The sequence below is a fragment of the Perna viridis genome, chromosome 1 (assembly GCF_037379345.1).
Source record: "Perna viridis isolate PV_CMFRI_1.1 ecotype Kerala chromosome 1, ASM3737934v1, whole genome shotgun sequence".
NCBI classification, from domain to species: domain Eukaryota; kingdom Metazoa; phylum Mollusca; class Bivalvia; order Mytilida; family Mytilidae; genus Perna; species Perna viridis.
Window position 1 is genome coordinate 71,325,269 of NC_142445.1, and position 19,542 is coordinate 71,344,810.

The following is a 19,542-nucleotide window of genomic DNA, read 5'->3' on the forward strand; positions in this document are numbered from 1 at the left end:
TTCAACAAGAAAACAAATGTGACATGAAATGTAATTCACATGGATCACATAAGTCCCACGGTATCAGTGCCAAGGTATCAGAAGGGATATGTAATTGCCTATGACCACAGTAATTCGAAGTTACAAGACAGAAAGAGTAATCAAGGGAACCAAGGTTATAGCGATAATCAAAAGAATGTAATCTAGGGACAAAGACCAGACATGGAAAACAGACATACACAACAAAGAACATAAAGTGACTAAAATCATACATACAAAGTAACAAAAGCAAATGAGCAACTCGGACTCCACTAAAAATCGGGAGCATGGACCAGGTACACCGGTAGGGTAAGCGTCCTCTGCTTTTCTAGAAACACCCGCCAAATTGCTCATAAAAAGTCAAGTCCGGGGTAGACAAACGAGGAAAGGAAAACTATGACCCGTTGAATAAATCAGTTTTCATGGTGCAGATGGATACACCATAGCGATCCACGAGTTCATGTAGTGATGACTTCAATCTTGTAGCAACATAACCCGGTTCCAGAAGCCTATTTGTTAGAGTTCTAGCGCGATACAAAAAGTCTGCGTAGTTTCGGCAAGCTCTGGCATAACGTATCAGTTGTGATATGAACAATCCATACGCAGGTGCAGAAGGGATGTTGCCACAGATGAAAGGATGAAAGGAAAGTTGACAATTCTGAATGAAAAGTTATTTTTGCTGGTGACCTCTGGTGTTTGATTCACGCATTGGAAATAGTTTTTCGCATTCAACTTGATCAATGTTATTGAGGGTCATAAATTTCTACTAGGTCTGATCTCTCCCTTATATACTGTAGTGTTGGTAATCCTAGATTCACCAGTCTCTCCCCATAACTTAGATGTTGGATGTTTTTGAGTAGTCTTGTAGCCCTTCTCTGTACGTTTTCTATTTGTACCGCTTCTTCTTAATGACCGACCATACTGAGCTCCCATACTCTAGATGGGAACGCACTATACTCTTGTAAAGCACAAGAAACATATTTTTATCTATATACTTGAATGTTCTGTTGATCTTATCTAATTTTGGTTGGCTTTTTTAATTTGTAATTTAATGTGATCCTGGAAATTAAATTTACTGTCTATAGTTATGCCAAGGTCTTTTTCCTGTGTAGTAGTTTCAATTATTTCTTGGTTCATGGTGTATTGTGCTCCGTTATCTTGACCTAGGTGGAGATGTTTACATTTTGATTTGTTGAATTTGAGAAGCCATTTATCTGACCAGTCTATTAAGCTATGAATATTCCTTTCCAAGCTGTTCTGATCGTCGATTGTATTCACTTTTGCGTAAAGTTTTGTATCCTCCGCAAATAGCTTTGCCATATTTTCGATTGCATTTGGGAGGTCATTAATGTACATCGTAAACAGGATATGCCAGAGAACAATCCCCTGTGGAATGCCACTTGTGACCTGAGTCTATTCTGAGTGTTCACCATTGAGTACTACCCGTTGTTTTCTGTATGACAGAAAATTTTCTATATATTTCAATAGTTTCCTAGAAACACCATAAATCTTTAATTTGTAAATAAGACGAAGGTGCGGAACTGTATTAAAAGCCTTCTGGAAATCGAGGTATATACAATCTATAGCATTTTGTTTATCTAGATCTTCCGTCCATTTTACCATAGCTTCTATAAATTGAGTGACTCAGGATGGACCTTTTCTGAAACCATGTTGGTGCTTGGTGAAAAGTTCGCTTGTTTCCATATATTCTACTAATTGGTCTGTCTCTCATTATTCTCTCCAAGGTTTTACAGATTTTTTCTGTGGATACTTTGAGATGTCCCCTATTGCACCACAATTGAAGAGCTGTACGTTGTAACATTTTATTCGGAATTGAAGGTGTTTCCTTTCACTCTGGGTAAAGAGCAGAAATATGGCAGGAAATCATTGTATTTTAGCTCTTCAATTCTTCATAGTCTTGTTCAGACCATACTACGAGAAGTGGAAATAGAATTGTGAATTTTTAAAGACAACACGTGTATGTTCTTAAAAAAGTTCTGCTTGAAAAAAAGTCTGTCTTGATAAAAAACTTCGTGTTGTTATTCGTTGATGTTTGAAATCTTTGTTAAAACAGTTATAGATTTTACAAGTTAATTTTGAAACTAAAGACAAAACACCTTATTATAATAATCAGAATTTTATTTTAATACATACAAGTATAATTGAAAAACAAAACATAGAAATATTAGCTGATACATTATGTGTAAGTGAGTTGAAGATATGAACAGTTTAACTTCTGGTATTATTTCTATGAAACCTTTGTTGATAAAATTTGCTATTATCATCTGTTAGTTTTATGGAAAATTAATTGGTTCAATATGACACCTTGGAGGAAATTTGTAAGTTTGCCTTAAGCACGCACATACATGTATTAAGCTTCCCTTCAGAATGATAGAATCTTGTTCATAGTTTTTAAATCTACTACTGGAAACATGGAATTTTTTTGCACAAATTTATTTTGGCAACTGATAAGAGGACATCGCGTGGATGAAACTAATGTCTTAATCAACTAGCTATATAGTACAACCAATAATTGAGTTACATTTTTTTACGGATATGTGATAATCGTAAATGTAGCAGAAATTATTCACATTTGAGAATTAAAAATTACATTTCGGAAACTCCATTTTCTTATCGCGGTTGTGGTCTGAAAAAGACTGTTTATCTACATCTGTTACTACTTTGTTATAACCCCTCAGAATGATAATGAAATGATAAACGAATTTGGTTTCTATGTGCAAAACTTACGTAACAAATTATGATCACGCAGTAAATCAAAATTATGCAAGATGTGCTATATTCTACAAACTTATGCCATAAAGTTTAAAATCGTGAACATCATATTTGTGTTCTAAATAATATTAAATGAAGTTGGCGTATGTTTCGAACTGTTTCAGGTAATCTATGACAGCTTCATACAGGAAACGGAACTGGTCCTATAAAGAACAAAATAATTTAAAAGTCAACGGAATTTTTATATTCTACCTTATACGGAATGGTCCCTTAGGTTATTTTTGTATTTTCTGAGGGTTCACACGCAAAATTGCTAAAACAAGTGATCATGTGTTTGCGTTTACGAGATTGTTTGAATCTTTGGAATTTATATATATTAGTATCCCAAATTACAAAATAAATAAATTTGTGTCATAAAATTAATCAAACGCTAAAAAAGATATAATTAAGTAAAAATCTTCCATTAAAGAAAGCTGAGAATATAAGTCAAAATTCAAGTGTGTGCACATTTTGATTTAACAAACAAAGAATAGAGACATTGGTAGGAAGAAAGGATAAAAATATAAATAATGCAGCGAAATATAATTACTCCGTCTCCGGGGTAACTTGATCGTATGCTATATGTTTATTACATTGTATTATTCGATCATTATGCTGAAATCGCTAAAACATAGCATAGCCCGTGATTAAAATTTGTTTATATGCTTAAGTGCAAAGAAAACTATAATGTATAAGGTGATTTACCGTCCGCTAGACATGACAGTAGAAATAATAAACAAAAAGTTCAAGGGAAAGATGATTATCGGAGATAAAGTGTCTCGTTTAATAATGGTGAGTCGTATACTTACATAAATGAAAAAAAATGTTGTTCCTCAATTCGTTGACTAATATGGATGCGTCAATTAATGATCCGTCTGGTTTTTGTGCGTTTGTTCGTGCTTTTTTAACATATATTTTTCGGTATGTGTATGTACGTAGTGAGGAATGATCTGAAAATCTATGTTCATTATTAGTTTGAAGGTTTGTTGAATTTGTGTGTTTGTGTGTATTTGGTATGTGAACTCTCAAGGTTCTTTATTATCTGAGACATTTTGTTCCTCGTCTATATGATAATGTTTTGCTTATGTGTAATAGGATACTCACATATGTAGGTATGATCTGCGGCCTTCTGTTTCTCATCTGTTTTATGATATGTTGTATATCCACATCTTGTTCTATCCTCAGTCTCCCTATAACAGTGGCCATAACACAGAATAAACCACTCTTGTCACACCCATTTCTGAAACATGCATATGACTTTGTGTTTACTGTCAGTTGGCCAAATTGAGTCGAATTCAGATGATTACAAGGTTTTGATTTTGATATGTCAAAGAATCTTCACCTGTCATTGGACGGTCTGTTTAAAAAAAAACTTGAACACTAGACTAAAATCATATTATTATTCCAAGATAGTGTTACTACCTAAAAAACAAAATGTACCTCAACATATAAACAGAAAGAGATACAGTATCTACTTTAAGCTCTCACACTTACTGTAAGCAAGGTCGGAATATATTAAAACTGATAAAACCATAACAAAAACCAGCATAAGAAATAACTGTTGAATACAATTCCAGCGGACTTGTTTGAAATATCAACGTCAAGCGCCAAATAGGTGAGAATATAAAAAATGACTTAGTTTTTACATATTGATGCAATCAGGGTTCGGATATCTTTGTTTTCAAAAACAAGGATCAAATAACAGACAACTCAAAAAAAGCAAATGAGTCCAATAATATCACTTCTCTGTTAAAATTATCAGTTTTCTATTTTTCAATGACAACATTCCTTTAGCTTACACTATTTTTACAACACAGCTCAAACGCTACACTAGAATTTTTAGAGCTTGGTGAAGAAACTAAATCGAATGTTTTGCTCTGTGCTAAACCTATTACAAATAAACTATCATGAAATGTAAGATTTCTACAAGTCGTCACTTCGAAAATCCTTCGGTCAACACCACGAACAGGTTGATCGTTACGGTGTGGCATTCACCATGAAAACAGATTTGTTATGTGTTTTCCTTTAGTTAATTTGTGTTATATATAGTGATCCTCGTTTTAATCATTGTTTCTTTCTTTGCCTTTCCCATTAACACAGTTTGAATAGTACAAGTATTTAATCGACGTCATTTTCAAGAAAATGTTATGCAAGGAATATTAGGAGCACTATAAATTATTTTTCTAGGTTCAACTGCTTTTATTGAATTCAAATACTAGCATTATTCATACATATAACCTGCCAAGAAGGACCGTCTTGTGCCACAAACCACTCATATGAGCAGTAGTACGTAATAGGCAGTGTGATTAAAAATGGTCTTTAATGTGTGCAAAACAATTATACAGACTAGTATCGGGTGTTTTATCACCATGCCATCCTGCTGTGTGGGATTTGTAAATTGAATTTACTGTTTGTTGCATTTTATATCAGTTCTAACGTATTATGCAGTATTGTTATGACCTATAGCGTCTATAAATGTGTCCATGAATAATTACTGTGTAAATGATTTAGTGTCTTTCAATAAAATGCTTAGGGTTTATTGAACTAACTTCAATTTAATCTTGTGTTTATTCTATTGAAACGTTTCTATACTTATAACAATACATTTATAACAACATTTGGTTATCGAAATGGAGTAGTTTCAGAAACGCAAGATATTTACTTACAGACAATGAACAAGAAGAGGACTTTTTCTACATTCCTTCCCGTGATCCTCCTCTACGTCAGCTATGAATGTGAAAAAGGACTCTGTGTCATCTGGTATTGTATTTCCGTCTTTCCAAAATGTTTGTTGGAAAACGTTGACCCTTCTTTGTTCCTTATTAAAAAAAATAAATGATTTGTAGTCCAACTTAGGCAGTGTTACTATATCTCATATTTTATAAATCATGCAAGAACGACTTTATTTAGATATTATTGAAATCAACGAAAGTAAAAACTGTATCTATTTAATATTTTATAGTTTAGATTTGATATGAGAAAAAGTTACTTAAAATGCCAGCGACGGATATTGATATGTTTTAATGACGCTAGCTGCAGTTTGCTTGTTATGTCGAAATTAAAACGCACCAACTTTTTCCTGTTCTGGTCGTGTGACCAACAAGAAATCCCGACATCAGACCTCCGTATAAGGTAATGCACTAGTCAAAACAAATTTCTCATCCATTTTCACGTTATGTCGATGTATGCTTAACGTGAAAATGAATGAGAAATTTGTTATGCCTAATGCATTCTGTACATAAAATCACCATTACTCAGGCATAAAATAATCTCATCTTTTACAATAGACTGTGTAATGCATGTTTGACTACTTATTAAAGTAAGTTGATTGTATGTAAAGTTTAAAAAACTATACTAAACGATCATTTTCATATTTTCTGTCAGTTATTATTGTAAATTATTAAAGCCTTTTAGGCGCAAATCTTACATCTTTAGAAGTTAAAAAAACCTCTATCACAGAGTACAGGGTTTTTCTGACTATCTTCCTCTGTTCAATTTGAAAGGGTCCGGTTGCTAAGAGCTCACCCTTTTCTTTGGGCAAGTAGACATCCTGTTACATACAACCATAAAATGAATATTAATTAAACTTCCGTAAAACATTCAATATAAATAGTCTATTTCACCACTGAAACCATAAAGTAACAATATGCATATTATATAAAAGTTATGACATTGTTTCAGAAAGTTAAACATCCACCAAAAGCAGGGATAATTTGCATTTGTTTTATTTTTTTGCAGTATACATGTAATTTTCGAAGCATACAAGCATCTGATAAGTGTAAAATCACAACGTAAAAGCACAATATTTCAATTTAAATCTAGTCTTTACAATGAGGTACTACTCAATAATATAATACAACAATAAACATTACCGTATTTCCAAATTCAGTATTAAGCATTACAATAACTGATATCTTGTAGTCATAAATCAGCCTCCAGAAATCTACAACTGTGTTCTCCATTGGCATCTGGGTTATGATGAAAGCTCTGCTGCTTTTATAACCCTGCAAATTATGAAAAAAGGAATAATGTTGCTATTGAAAACAAGTACTATCATTAAAAAAATAATCGACGCAGTAAAATTTTGCTCTTTTTAGTTATAAGTTTGTACATTGCATTCAAGAAAACAACATATGGAACGGAATTTCAATTTTCGACACAGTTTTTTCGAACGCCGCTAAGAAATCGGTATTTGACCAATCGGGAAACAGAAATGCGATCAGGTGACTTGCGTTTCCATAGAAGAGCGTCCTTAAGGTCAAAGGGTAAAAAGCGAAACTATATGCCAAGAAAGCCAATATATACTATAATGATTAAATCTAGTGATTTATTATAATTTTTCACCAAAAATAAGAAAGAATACAGATTAAAACGAAATAATTACGGTTCTAAACATATTAGGGAAAACCAACACCAAAAACAAAAATAACTTCGTAAAACAAGGAGTTTTCCCTATGGAAAAAACGCAACAGAACAAAAACAACGTTTTGAAAGTAAAGCCCGATGTAGATTAATTTGACAGACGGGAGTCGCTGATAATATTACAAACGGACATTACATATAGGAGAATCATTTTCCGGCGACGGTGCTAGACTAAAAACCTTTTTGCTAACGACCATTAAAACATCTAGAAATGTAAAAATAACATGTTTAAGTAGAAATGCAGTATTCTGTTTCGTCAAAAAGACAAAAAAACTTTATTTTCAAAAATATGTGTTTGGTACTCAACGAATTACATGTTTCCTATTTTCAAAAACACTTGTTGAGCATCTAGAAGGTTTTGACATATTTGCGGTAGAAGTCTTTGTATTCATACATTTCAAAAATCATAAAATTCATTTTTATATTATTATTCAGAATCACCTAAGGACCACATAACCACTCTTAGTTTGTCATTCGGTTGTTGCTCTTTATGATAAGAAATATATGGATTTATTATAAAATTGCAAATTGTATGAAATTGGGACTTTGCAAGGGTTATTGTTATGATGAAAGCTTTGGCCAAACATACAGTTGTGATTGCATTTATTATTGGAAGTGTCTAACTTTATATGGAGTGTTCTTGAAATGAATTTTTAAAATATTAAATCACATCCCTTGATTGTTTTAGAAGATAACTAAAAGTTTAATGATTTTACTTCGATAGGACAATGAGGCTATATTGTTTGGCTATTTTCATTGTAGAAGAAAGCTGATCTTTGCAATTTTGAATTTAGTGTTCATTACATGTAACTATCTTTAGACAGTAAACTTTGTCTAGAATATTAAGTCAAATGCAATTCATTTTTAAGTTTTTTGTTGTTGAATGTTCATCATGTTTTATACATTTGCTCTGCCGTTAAATCTAGTTATTTATTTTTTCTGGACTGCTTTTTAACGACGTTATTTGTAATGTGTTAAGTTGAGAGTCTTGTCCTTTTTTTTAATTTCCGAAAAGTAATAATAGGATAATTAATTGGAAGGAGTGAATAACCAAAATATGATCACGAGTGGCGAAGAACGCCTAGATTTAACGCGTGTGCGGAACTTATTCCGCTCGGGAGTAAAATGTTACTGCGTTCTTGGCATGAGTGATCATAGTTATTCACTACAACCAATTGATTATCCTATTTATTATATAGATTTCCCCCATTATTCATTGCTAATTTCGTTGAAAACTGATTTATTCAACGAGTCATAGTTTTCCTTTCCTCGTTTGTCTACCCCGGACTTGACTTTTTATGAGCAACTCGTCGGGTGTTTCTAGAAAAGCAAAGGACGCTTACACTACAGGTGCACCTGGTTCATGCTCTCAATTGTTAGTGGAGTCCGAGTTGCTCATTTACTTTAGTTACTTTGTATGTATGATTTTAGTTACTTTATGTTCTTTGTTGTGTATGTCTGTTTTCCATGTCTGGTCTTTGTCCCTGGATTACGTTCTTTTGATTTCCGCTATAACCTTGGTTCCCTTGATTAATCTTCAATATAAATTTCAATTTTGAGAACGGCGGATTGATATCAAAGTTGTGACGTTTTAGCGGGAGAAAGTCCGAGAGTGAAATTGCCGAATTTATTTCACAGTGTGAATTATCGAAATTTATTACATTGGGAACATTCAATAACACACTGCTATCGATATAATGATAAGTGATAATTTCTTACTGGCAAAAATACTGCGTTAATATATTCATTGTGTCCTTCAACTGCTGACGTCAAGCGAGGCATCTCTGATCCCACTACAAAGAAATATGTCTGTCTTTTAATAATCTTTGAATCAAATTACATTAAAACTTATTTAAAAGTGATTAGTTATACCTTAAGCAGTATTTGTATACTATTTTGATAATTAAAAAAACCCAAATCAAAGAAAACATTTATCTGGTGGCCATATCGTTAGAGGAAAATCACCTTCTTTAGTAATTCTTGCCAAGTATACAGTAGCTTGGTTAAGTAGCAATATGTGTTAAGGTTACCTATTTTTTTTCGTTTTCGCTTTTGGGGACATGTAGCTATCTGCCTAGCTCCCGGAATCACATGAAAGTGGATAGTTTGTGTAAGGGCTTGAATACTTAAAAAAACAATTTTGTATATACAATCCAAATACAAGAGAAATCACAAGAATGTAATCCAGGGACAAAGACCAGACATGGAAAGCAGACACAAACAATAAAGAACATAAAATAACCAACATAATACATTCAAATAAAAGTAATTGAGGAACTTGGACTCCACTAAAAACTGGGAGCATGGACCAGATGAACCGGTAGGGTAAGCGTCCTCTGCTTTCCCAGATGAAAAACTGATTTAAAATAAATTGATCTTTGTATATTTTCATATCAGCTACATAAAAATGTACCAGTTGTGATTTGGTAGATACAGCAATGAAAAGAGGAGATCGAAGTAATAATATTGATCAATCTTTTTGTCTGTCATGTTTCAGGAAAGAGACACTTGGAGTATCAGAGTATACAAACATGTTTGCCGATCAAAAGCGAGAAGTTTGGTTTGTCATAAAAGCTGATTAACCCACCATTTCACTTCAAAATGCCGGTATCAAGTGCGAAACATAGTGGCTAATTTGATTTTTATATTTATCATTAGTTTTCGAAAGTTTGTACTTTTTTATATTACCATTTTTGTCGGGGACTTTGTCTGATCAAATCGATATATATATATATATATAACGTCTAAGAATGTGACGACTCTATTCGCTACACTGCTCCATCAGATCAACAAGATACAAGGAGAATAATGTTAGTTTAGAAGGGTCTGAAAAATTCCCAACGATGTTAGAACTGTCAAATTTGCAAAGCAAATTTTTGGTTGTTCCTTCCTCGGGACTCGAACTATTACCGCTGTGAAATCTGTGGCAACACCGCCTGCATTAATCTTGCACCCTAGACCAGTCGGCCAGTTAGGCTATATTTAATACGCTTCCATATATTTATTTCAAAAGAAAATTATAGCGTCTTTAGTCGCTGTCTTAGCCAAATAAAAAGGAAAACTGTTTTTCCCTAATGATATTGATGACATTGATGTCATCAACAATTGCAAAAACAAGAACACTAGTAGCTGTATCATCTGCATCAATCCAAAGCAACAAAACAAAAAAATCCCCCAAAAAACAAAAAATACAAAAAAATAAACAAAAAAAAAAAATAGGTCAGGTAAATAGTCAACTCCCAAATTTGGTTAAATACAGTCAAGGTTCTATTTTGTGTTATTCACACTATCATAAAAATACAGACGTAGGGAGCAAAGTGATCACTTTGAGCTTTGGTCCAGGTTGTCTAAAAAGGAACAAAATAATAAATCAGTCGGATAATGGTTTTCTTAAACGCAGTCATTGTTATTTATAATATTTACATTTTAAACACCACAAATTATTATTGTAAAATATTTGACTTGAGTTATGGAGCATAAAAATTATATATATATTGAAGTATACCGCAACAAATTGAATTTGAAAATTTATTTTCTGTTACCTGGGATGATGTTACTATATCTATTTTTAGACTTGTTGTCAGCACGCTTCCCCTTCTCAAAGGCATCTTCATCATGTTTTTGGGACAGAAAGTTTAGTAGCTAAGGAACATCAAGTAATAATTATACATGGGAAAAAAGTACATATGCTTATACTAATTTCCTGTACCTTACTGAAAATGCTAGCTTAACCAGCAAAAAGACTAAGCTGCACATTTTTGTGTTGAAAAAGAATATGTAACCCAGACAAAAATAATTTACGATATGTTTCATAATCAAAGTGCCGTCACAAAATATCTTTACGATGCAGCTTCACTATTTTTGTACGTAATGCAGATGGTTTTTCGATTAAGATATATAGACCGCGTGCTTCAACAAACTAAGTTTTGTATTAAACGTTTTTTGTATACAAAAGGTTTTCCTACCAAATATTTTTCTCCAATTTGACAGAAATTGTCATCATACACATTTTGCTCCATTTTAATTTTAAGGTTTCTTTGTTATGCGTGGAACTCATTTAATTAAATATGCAATATTTATACGAATTTGACTTAGTTTATTTTCTAGGCCGTATTTGATACTAACATACCTATATATGTCATATAATTTATAACTTATGTATAATATCCGTACCTCACTATTTTGCCTACGTTTAACTAACATAGGAATTCCAAAAAAAAAAAAAATATATAAAGATGGTAAGAAGAACATATCTTGTAACTTGTTTTTTTAATTGTTTACGAATGTCTTGAATTAATTTAAAAGTATTTTTTTATGAACTGGCCAAAACCTTTGTACTTTTTACGGCTTTGATATATGGATATGATTTATATAATGTTTAGTTTGTGTGACGCCTTTTTTTTTCTTTATTTTTAGTTTTACATAAAATCTATTTTGTTTGGTTCGCTACGTCGGTTTCATAACTTCTTATTTCGTTTTCGCCATGTACTTGGATTTTAATTTTCCAATTTATGACGATTCTATATTTTATATCTTCTTTTTCTTAGAGAACGCTTACTCTACCGATGCACCTGGTCTATGTACCCAGTTTTTAGTTTTTGTTACTTTTATGTATTATTTAGTGTTGATTGCTGTGTTTGTCTGTTTTCTATGTCTGGTCTTTGTCCCTGGATTACATTCTTTTGATTTCCGCTGCGATAGTTGTTCTCTTGATAACTCTTTTACCAATATTCAGTACATACATCATATTCCACATGAAGTTTATGCTTCTTCTTTACAGAATCAAACGTCATTAGATCCTTATAAACATCCGGGAAATCTTTTGAAGGAATCCCGGAGTTAAGGCACATCAGTGCTTCTAAGATAGCATCATGAAGAAATACGTATTGGTGCTATAGAGGAAAATATAAACAAATTAACTAAAACAGTTTATAAATATTAATTCGAAAGTTTGATCATCTTTATTGTCAGAAAGAATGTGAACCTTATGTATTTACATCAAGCAATATACACTTTTATTTATCAAAACATATGCAAACACATTTTTCTATATAATATCTGCATTTGATTGAAAGATGTTATGAATTTACAGGTGATTTTTCAATCATTAGACATCTAAAGTAGGGAATATAAACAGGAACATCGCGATGAACAAAGGTTTTAAATGTTTAATCCATACCTTGTATAGCTCAACGAAATTAATGTTGTAAAAAGTCATAAGCAACATGTGTGATTGTTTAATTACCTCACTTTTGATGCATAATAAGTGGAATAAAACCAATTGAAAAAGAGTATGGTAGACAGTGGAAAGGAATTCAGTTAAAACAACATTTTGACTATATTTGGAAAGATAGTTTTGGAATGATTTAGGGGCTGAAGTGTTTGATTTTAATCTAAAGTAGAAACAAAGCAAAGTTAAAAGAAAAGGTAATCGGACGAATTTTAATTAACGTGTTATCTATCAAAGGGTGTCTCAAATTTGGTTATTACCGGTGTGTCTCAAATTTCATTGATTACTGTGTTAAAGTCACTGAAGATGAACCGGACGACCTTTTATTTCCAAAACAGTTTTAGCAACTGTGTACATATTACCCGCTAATCTGGAAATGTGACCATTTGTAGAAGTTGTTTGAAATGAATGTATAGAATGAAACACGTCTAAGCGAACCCTGAGTTGTTAAATACAGGACAATTATGAAAGCCCCTTCATCTCAACTTGAATTGAACTTTGGTAAACCGAACAAATTTTATAGTCCAAATGGGGTTCGGTTCAGACAGGTCATACTGTAGTATGAACAATCTCTTTATGCCAGATGTGTTACATTGTACCTTGGTACACTTTGTGTTCCATTTCTTACCAAACCGCATGAACATCAAGTAAATGAACCAACCAATGTAAAGAGACCAATACGAACAAACGGAACTGTGAACAATGTTTAATAAATTGATAGATAACATGCCTTTTTACCTTTGACCCGTACAATCAATAGTGGTCATGATCTTGATGAGAACTGTCAATGTTCAAAATTTGATCGAAGACCAGTAAAGGATGTTGATTATAGAGTGTCAATAAGCATATAATATACTTTATCAAAGCAAGAATTTCTATTTAAATTGATAGTACCTTATATTCCTGAATACAGGAGGAAAAAATATAAATATGTGGACAAATGTCTAAATTAGAAGATGCTCATCTTCAACATCTTATAAGTAGTTTGTTAAAATTTCATTAAAATTTAATCTGTAATAGGAGTTCCGATTAAAAGTTGGGTTTCCATAACAACAAAGTCCACATATTACTACATGTACAACCCCAAATTAATTCAGGTCAAAAACTGAAATTAAAGGTGCACATCGATATTTAATGAAGACGCTATTAAACATTTATTGAATTCCATTCATTAGTAAAGGACGTAGCAGATAAGAGATAAGATGGTGTAGTAGCAATGGATAAAGAATAGTGTACTCCGCATCGTAATGAAAATTCGAACAGAGTTATGAACAAACGGGCGGACACCTTTTAATCAATAGACATACTTCTAATTTGTAAGGAAAAAAATAAAAAAAAAACAAAACATTAAAACGAACTTAAATAACTCCACTGAAAAACGAAAGGTCACAAGAATAATGATATATCAGAGCAAAATCACCATTCGCTGCAGCGGAAGAAACGTTATTATACAAAGAGTAATCAAGGAAGACCAGACATGGAAAACAGATATACACAAAGAACATAAAGTAACTAAAATCATACATATAAAGTAACAAAATCAAATGAGCAACTCAGTCTCCATTAAAGCTGGGAGCATGGACCAAGTGCACCGATGGGGTAAGCGTCCTCTGCTTTTCTAAAAACACCCGCCGAGTTGCTCATAAAAAGTCCGGGGTAGACAAACGAGGAAAGGAAAACTATGAATCAATAAATAAATCAGTTTTTGTGGTGTAGATGAATACACCATAACGATCCACGAGTTCATGAAGACGACCATTAAACTTCATTAGTGATGACCTCAATTTTGTAGCAACATAACCCTGTTCCAAAAGCCCATTTGTTAAACAGTGTTTACAATAGAAAAAATCAAAGTCGGCTTGATTGTATTTAAATTAAGTTAAAAGCCTTTTTCTTCCTCCCATTTCGAGATGTATGTCAAGATAATTTGCTGCTGCATCTTTTGGAAAATTAAGATGAAGATAGTAGCGAAAACTAGGATTTTTTTTTATTGATAACAGTCATCTATAGAGCGATAGCAGAAATAAGAAAAAGAAAGTTACGGCGAAATGTAACAAATTGACCAAGGTTTAACCAAAAATGCAAAATAGTAAATGTAAAACGTCTTCAACAAATGTAAAAACACCTTTAAATAAGCTCTGAAATAGAAGTAATAAAATCCCCGCTAACAGAACAATGAAACTTTTCAAAAAAAGACTACAAATTAAAATAACAATTACGACACAAAAATACATATGTAAGAACTTTGGCAACTTGAAATTCTATTGTAGGAGAAAAAGCAGCGTTTAACTGGAATACAGTTTCATTTTTGTTACGGATGTAGTAAAGCATAAGGAAAGTCAACACTTTTTTATGTGCTACTCCGAAGGAAAAGGTATAAGCTTCTTTATAAGTTCTTCAGACATTTTTCTCAATTTACAACTAGCCACTTAACCTAAAAAATGACAGAATAAGAGAAGTACACCAAGTAATTGGTATGTAAGTTTTACACATTTATTTCATAAAAACCTATCCTCATTACGACAAACGTGGTGACTTTTCATTCAAATTGTCCACTTTCCTTTCATCTGTGGCAACATCCCTTCAGCACCTGCGTATTCAGTGTTCATATCACATCTCATAAGCTATGCCAGAGCTTGCCGAAACTACACAGACTTTTTGTATCGCGCTAGAAATCTAACAAATAGGCTTCTGGAACAGGGTTATGTTGCTACAAGATTGAAGTCATCACTACAGAAGTTTTATGGTCGTCATCATGAACTCGTGGGTCGTTATGGTGAATCTATCTGCACCATGAAAACTGATTTATTCAACGGGTCATAATTTTTCTTTCCTCGTTTGTGTACCCCGTTTTTGACTTTTTATCAAGAACTCGGCGGGTGTTTCTAGAAAAGCAGAGGACGCTTACCCTACCGGTGCACCTGGTCCAGTTTTTAATGGAGTCCGAGTTGCTCATTTGATTTTGTTACTTTGTCTGTGTGATTTTAGTTACTTTATTTTCTTTGTTGTGTATATCTGTTTTCCATGTCAGGTCTTTGTTCCTGGATTACATTCTTTTGATTATCGCTATAACCTTTGTTTCCCTTGATTACTCTATATCACATATATGAATTAAAACAGATACATTTAAACATTACGTAAAATAAGTCTTGATATTATTATAATACGAAACATAACATTATTAAACATAAATGAAGTACATCCATCATCACCAACCATAAAAACAATAAATAAAAAAATAATTCTAGAATTAGAACAAAAAGGCTATCTTCTTAATAAACAATGACAACCGTTTATACACCTCAAAATTACATACAGAGAGTATTCCTATCATTTTCGATATGTGTGGATTGGGGAAATTGTCTCGGCAATGTCAAAAAAATGGGAATCGAATGTAGTGTAAACAATATGTATTCAGAAATATGACATAATAAGTACAGATGAATACATAAAGAACCGAATGGAATTGGAAACCAAGCGTCGAGCACTTTTTTCAAATCGAAAAAAAAAATCAAGAATCAATTTGAACTGATGTTGCTGTTTTACTCGTTGACCTCTGAAGGACGATGATTCGTTCGCTGTAAATCATGAATTTTACTGCTTTCACTTACATAAAAAGGTAGATTTCCTCTATTCTTAAATTTGATTCATTACAAAAATAGTTTAAACTTACAGATGTCTGTACCATATTCACCCTCTGTCTTCTCAGCGTCTCAACACAACGAAACACATCAACGTTATCCACTTCCTTCGCCTCATTTACAGCGAAATCAAGAGCTATATATGTCCCGGTTCTTCCAATGCCAGCGCTTTATGAGAGATAGAGAGAGAAGCTTTATTAGAAGTATGAACTTTGTATTTTTGCAATCAATGCTAAAGAGAAATAGTATGATATTTACAGGATTTCATATTCCACACATCGGCATCGATCGCATTACATGCATTTCATTAATATTGACGAGACATAAGTAGATTCGAATTCAGTACATCTTATATCACACTTTTAGTAGCTACAAAATGTTATATCACCTAATTTATATCGAAAAGAACACTCCTTATTTAACTACGTTTTACAAAAAATAGCCTGAATATTTAAAAAAAATAATAAACTTTTAAAACCGAACCAGAAATAAACTTCGAAAAATTTCGTAAAAAAAGTTAAAAAAAATATAAATTGATGGTATGTGGACAATCTCGGATATAGTGGGTTATTTATACATATTCAAACAGTTGTACCTGCAATGAACGATAGTTGGTCCTTTTCTTGAGACGTCAGTAGAGTTAACTTTGTGCCGGAAGTGTACTAATGACGATGAATACTTTGGAACATCTTTGTCAGGCCAGGCAGTAAAGTGGAACTGTATTACTTTCTTCTTTAGATTTTCCTAATGATATTGAACAATTTTGAGTATTGACGGTTACGAAAAAAATGTATTTTGAAATCGTTGACCCAAACTCATTAATTTCATTAGATATTTTCAGATTTGCTATTTGATGAATTCAAATATATAATATTGATTTCGTTAATATATATTCTTAATGTTACATGTCAAAACTGTATCATATGTGGTATCAACCCGAGACTCCTTTATCAACCAAAAGGCCACCGGTCCGCGGGTTGATATAGGTCGAGGAATGATACGGCATGTGATATAGATTTTGGCATGTCATGTTCATTATATCATATATTTACCTATACTTTAAGTATGGTTCATGAAGGGATGTGATAAAGGGGATGCTATATAGGTCTAGGGGTGTTATACAGGGTATTATAGGGTTTAAACAAGCTATTATAATGCATATACAAAAGAAGGTATTTTTATATATAAAATCTCCATCGGATCAAATTGATACAGGGAAGATAACGTAAACTTATAGAAAGGTCTGAAAAATTCCCAACAATGTTAGAACTGTCAAATTTGCGATGCAAATTTTTGGTCGTTCCCTCCCAGGGACTCGAACTCGCACCGCTGTGACATCTATGGCAACACCGCCTGCACCAAGTCCAGCGCCCTAGACCACTCGACCAGCTAGGCTATATAAAAATACAACTGTCGCTGACAGTTCTAACATTGTTGGGAATTGTTCAGACCTTTCTATAAGTTTACGTTATCTTCCCTGTATCAATTTGATCCGATGGAGCATTGTAGCGAAAAAAGTCGTCACATTCTGAGACGTTTATATATATATATATACTTTTTGTACCTTTATCTTTTGTAAGTGATTGAGAAAACCTATTATTTAGAAAGAAATAAAACTGTCTTACATGTGTATAATGATGATAGAAATGGTGAATATGTCAAAGAGACAATAAACCCACCGGGATGTTATGATAGGACAGTACTTAGACATTATTGATTAAATTGTTATTGTTGAGAAAGGGAGGAATGTATAATGACTTTAAGAATTAATATTGTCTATGTTAACTATAAATTGAATTATATGCATGTATGGGTAAACATGTACGGGTAAACTGGACACATAAACATTTACTTAGACATTATTGATTAAATTGTTATTGTTGAGAAAGGGAGGAATGTATAATGACTTTAAGAATTAATATTGTCTATGTTAACTATAAATTGAATTATATGCATGTACGGGTAAACATGTACGGGTAAACTGGACACATATAATGTTTATGTCCAGATTCACATTGATTGATGGATGTGTCTTATATAATTGAATAGTATATATATTTGAACATGTTGTATATTCGGGGAGCGTAACAAGTAATGAGCAAGTCAAAAGAAATGCAATTATACCTAGAGGTCAAAAAAATACTTGTACACAAATAATACATCGGCGGGTAAACTGGACACATAGAATGTTTATGTCCAGATTCACATTGATTGATAGATGTGTCTTATATAATTGAATAGTATATATATTTGAACATGTTGTATATTCAGAGAGCTCGCTTTTACTCTTGTAATAAACGTTAAAGTCAGTTTTACTTGTCTTGGAATTATTCATCCGTACCAGATTCTACCACAATGTCAACTCATGGGTCTAACCCTAATCAAACTGTCTTAGTTGTGTTTATAACTACTAGGGTGGTGGTATTTTTAACACTCTGACTACGTTTTTACCCAATCACAAGGTTTACCAAAGAATATTCAATATCACTGATCATAAAATTTATTTCAACACACTGTTTTGAAATATCACATAGTCTCATGAGTATATGTTTACATAAGTCGTAAATTACTTGAATGTATAATGGATAATATTACTGACCTTCTGTATCGTGATATGCCTTATACTGAAATCAGAATAAATATCTTCCTTTAGCAATGTCACTACAATGCAATCAAAGGTATCAGATTTTCCAACAGCATCAGGCCAGTAGTGGTTGCACTTTTTCTAAAACGAGACAAATGTTTATATGATACAGTTTAAACACATATTTATAGTTTGTAAAACGCATTTTTCGTGATAATCATGATTTTACCTGAATTGCAATCAAGTTCACGAATCGTAAGATGTTTATTATCACGGGATATATTTTGACAAACTGGTCATTTATTGAAGAAATAAAGTTTCCAAGAAGATGAATACAATTTAGGAAGTAATAATGAGTAAAATTGCTTTTTTAAAAAGAAAAAAGATGATCTTCGACGAAACGCGCGTTTCATAAATATGAAAAATTATGTGTGTATATATTCCCTTTCTCATAGATTGAGTCGGATAAATAAACTTTTTTTATGCGAACTGCATTGTAATAACAGGTTCCTTAGAAAAAAAATCGTTAAACTAAACTAAGAAGTAGTTCCATCCAAGAAATATAAACATCAGCAAGATAAATTGTATTGTTAATATTGGAATATTGAAGAAGGGGGATGTAAAACGATCATGTTTATTACACGTTTTCAAAAAGATGAGTTATCATAAAATATTTTCTTTCATCGCATTTATACGTATTTTGCGTATACGTTTATACAACATAATCAATACTCAACAGTTGTTCGAAGATATGCAATATGGCTCATAGCGTCTGAGTGTTCACGGTCATGTAACTACATTAGTCCTTTGTCATATTTACGCAATGCAATAAGGTAAAAACACTAATCTATCCATAATTTAGTCAAGTCAAAAAT

The 19,542-nt window shown here is 32.4% G+C and overlaps 1 protein-coding gene across 8 annotated transcripts in view; it reads right to left on the reverse strand.

Moving 5' to 3' along the window:
- Nucleotides 1-2,136: 2,136 nt before the first annotated feature.
- LOC148630243 (uncharacterized) overlaps nucleotides 2,137-19,542 on the reverse strand; it is an 88,417-nt gene continuing 71,011 nt past the window's right edge. For 6 of the 8 annotated variants that reach the window (XM_088564075.1, XM_088564054.1, XM_088564067.1 and 3 more), the window contains 11 exons: nucleotides 18,683-18,808; nucleotides 16,679-16,827; nucleotides 16,116-16,251; nucleotides 11,955-12,104; nucleotides 10,755-10,854; nucleotides 8,932-9,005; nucleotides 6,663-6,794; nucleotides 6,218-6,340; nucleotides 5,457-5,608; nucleotides 3,895-4,030; nucleotides 2,137-2,954 (listed from right to left, as the gene is read on the reverse strand). In XM_088564075.1, the coding sequence (XP_088420201.1) occupies nucleotides 2,880-2,954; nucleotides 3,895-4,030; nucleotides 5,457-5,608; nucleotides 6,218-6,340; nucleotides 6,663-6,794; nucleotides 8,932-9,005; nucleotides 10,755-10,854; nucleotides 11,955-12,104; nucleotides 16,116-16,251; nucleotides 16,679-16,827; nucleotides 18,683-18,808 (1,353 nt within the window). In that variant the 3' untranslated portion in view covers nucleotides 2,137-2,879. Of the gene's footprint in view, nucleotides 2,955-3,894; nucleotides 4,031-5,456; nucleotides 5,609-6,217; nucleotides 6,341-6,662; nucleotides 6,795-8,931; nucleotides 9,006-9,242; nucleotides 10,560-10,754; nucleotides 10,855-11,954; nucleotides 12,105-16,115; nucleotides 16,252-16,678; nucleotides 16,828-18,682; nucleotides 18,809-19,542 lie in introns of those variants that run through there. The other 2 variants (XR_015919180.1, XM_088564089.1) reach the window with 2 other exon arrangements.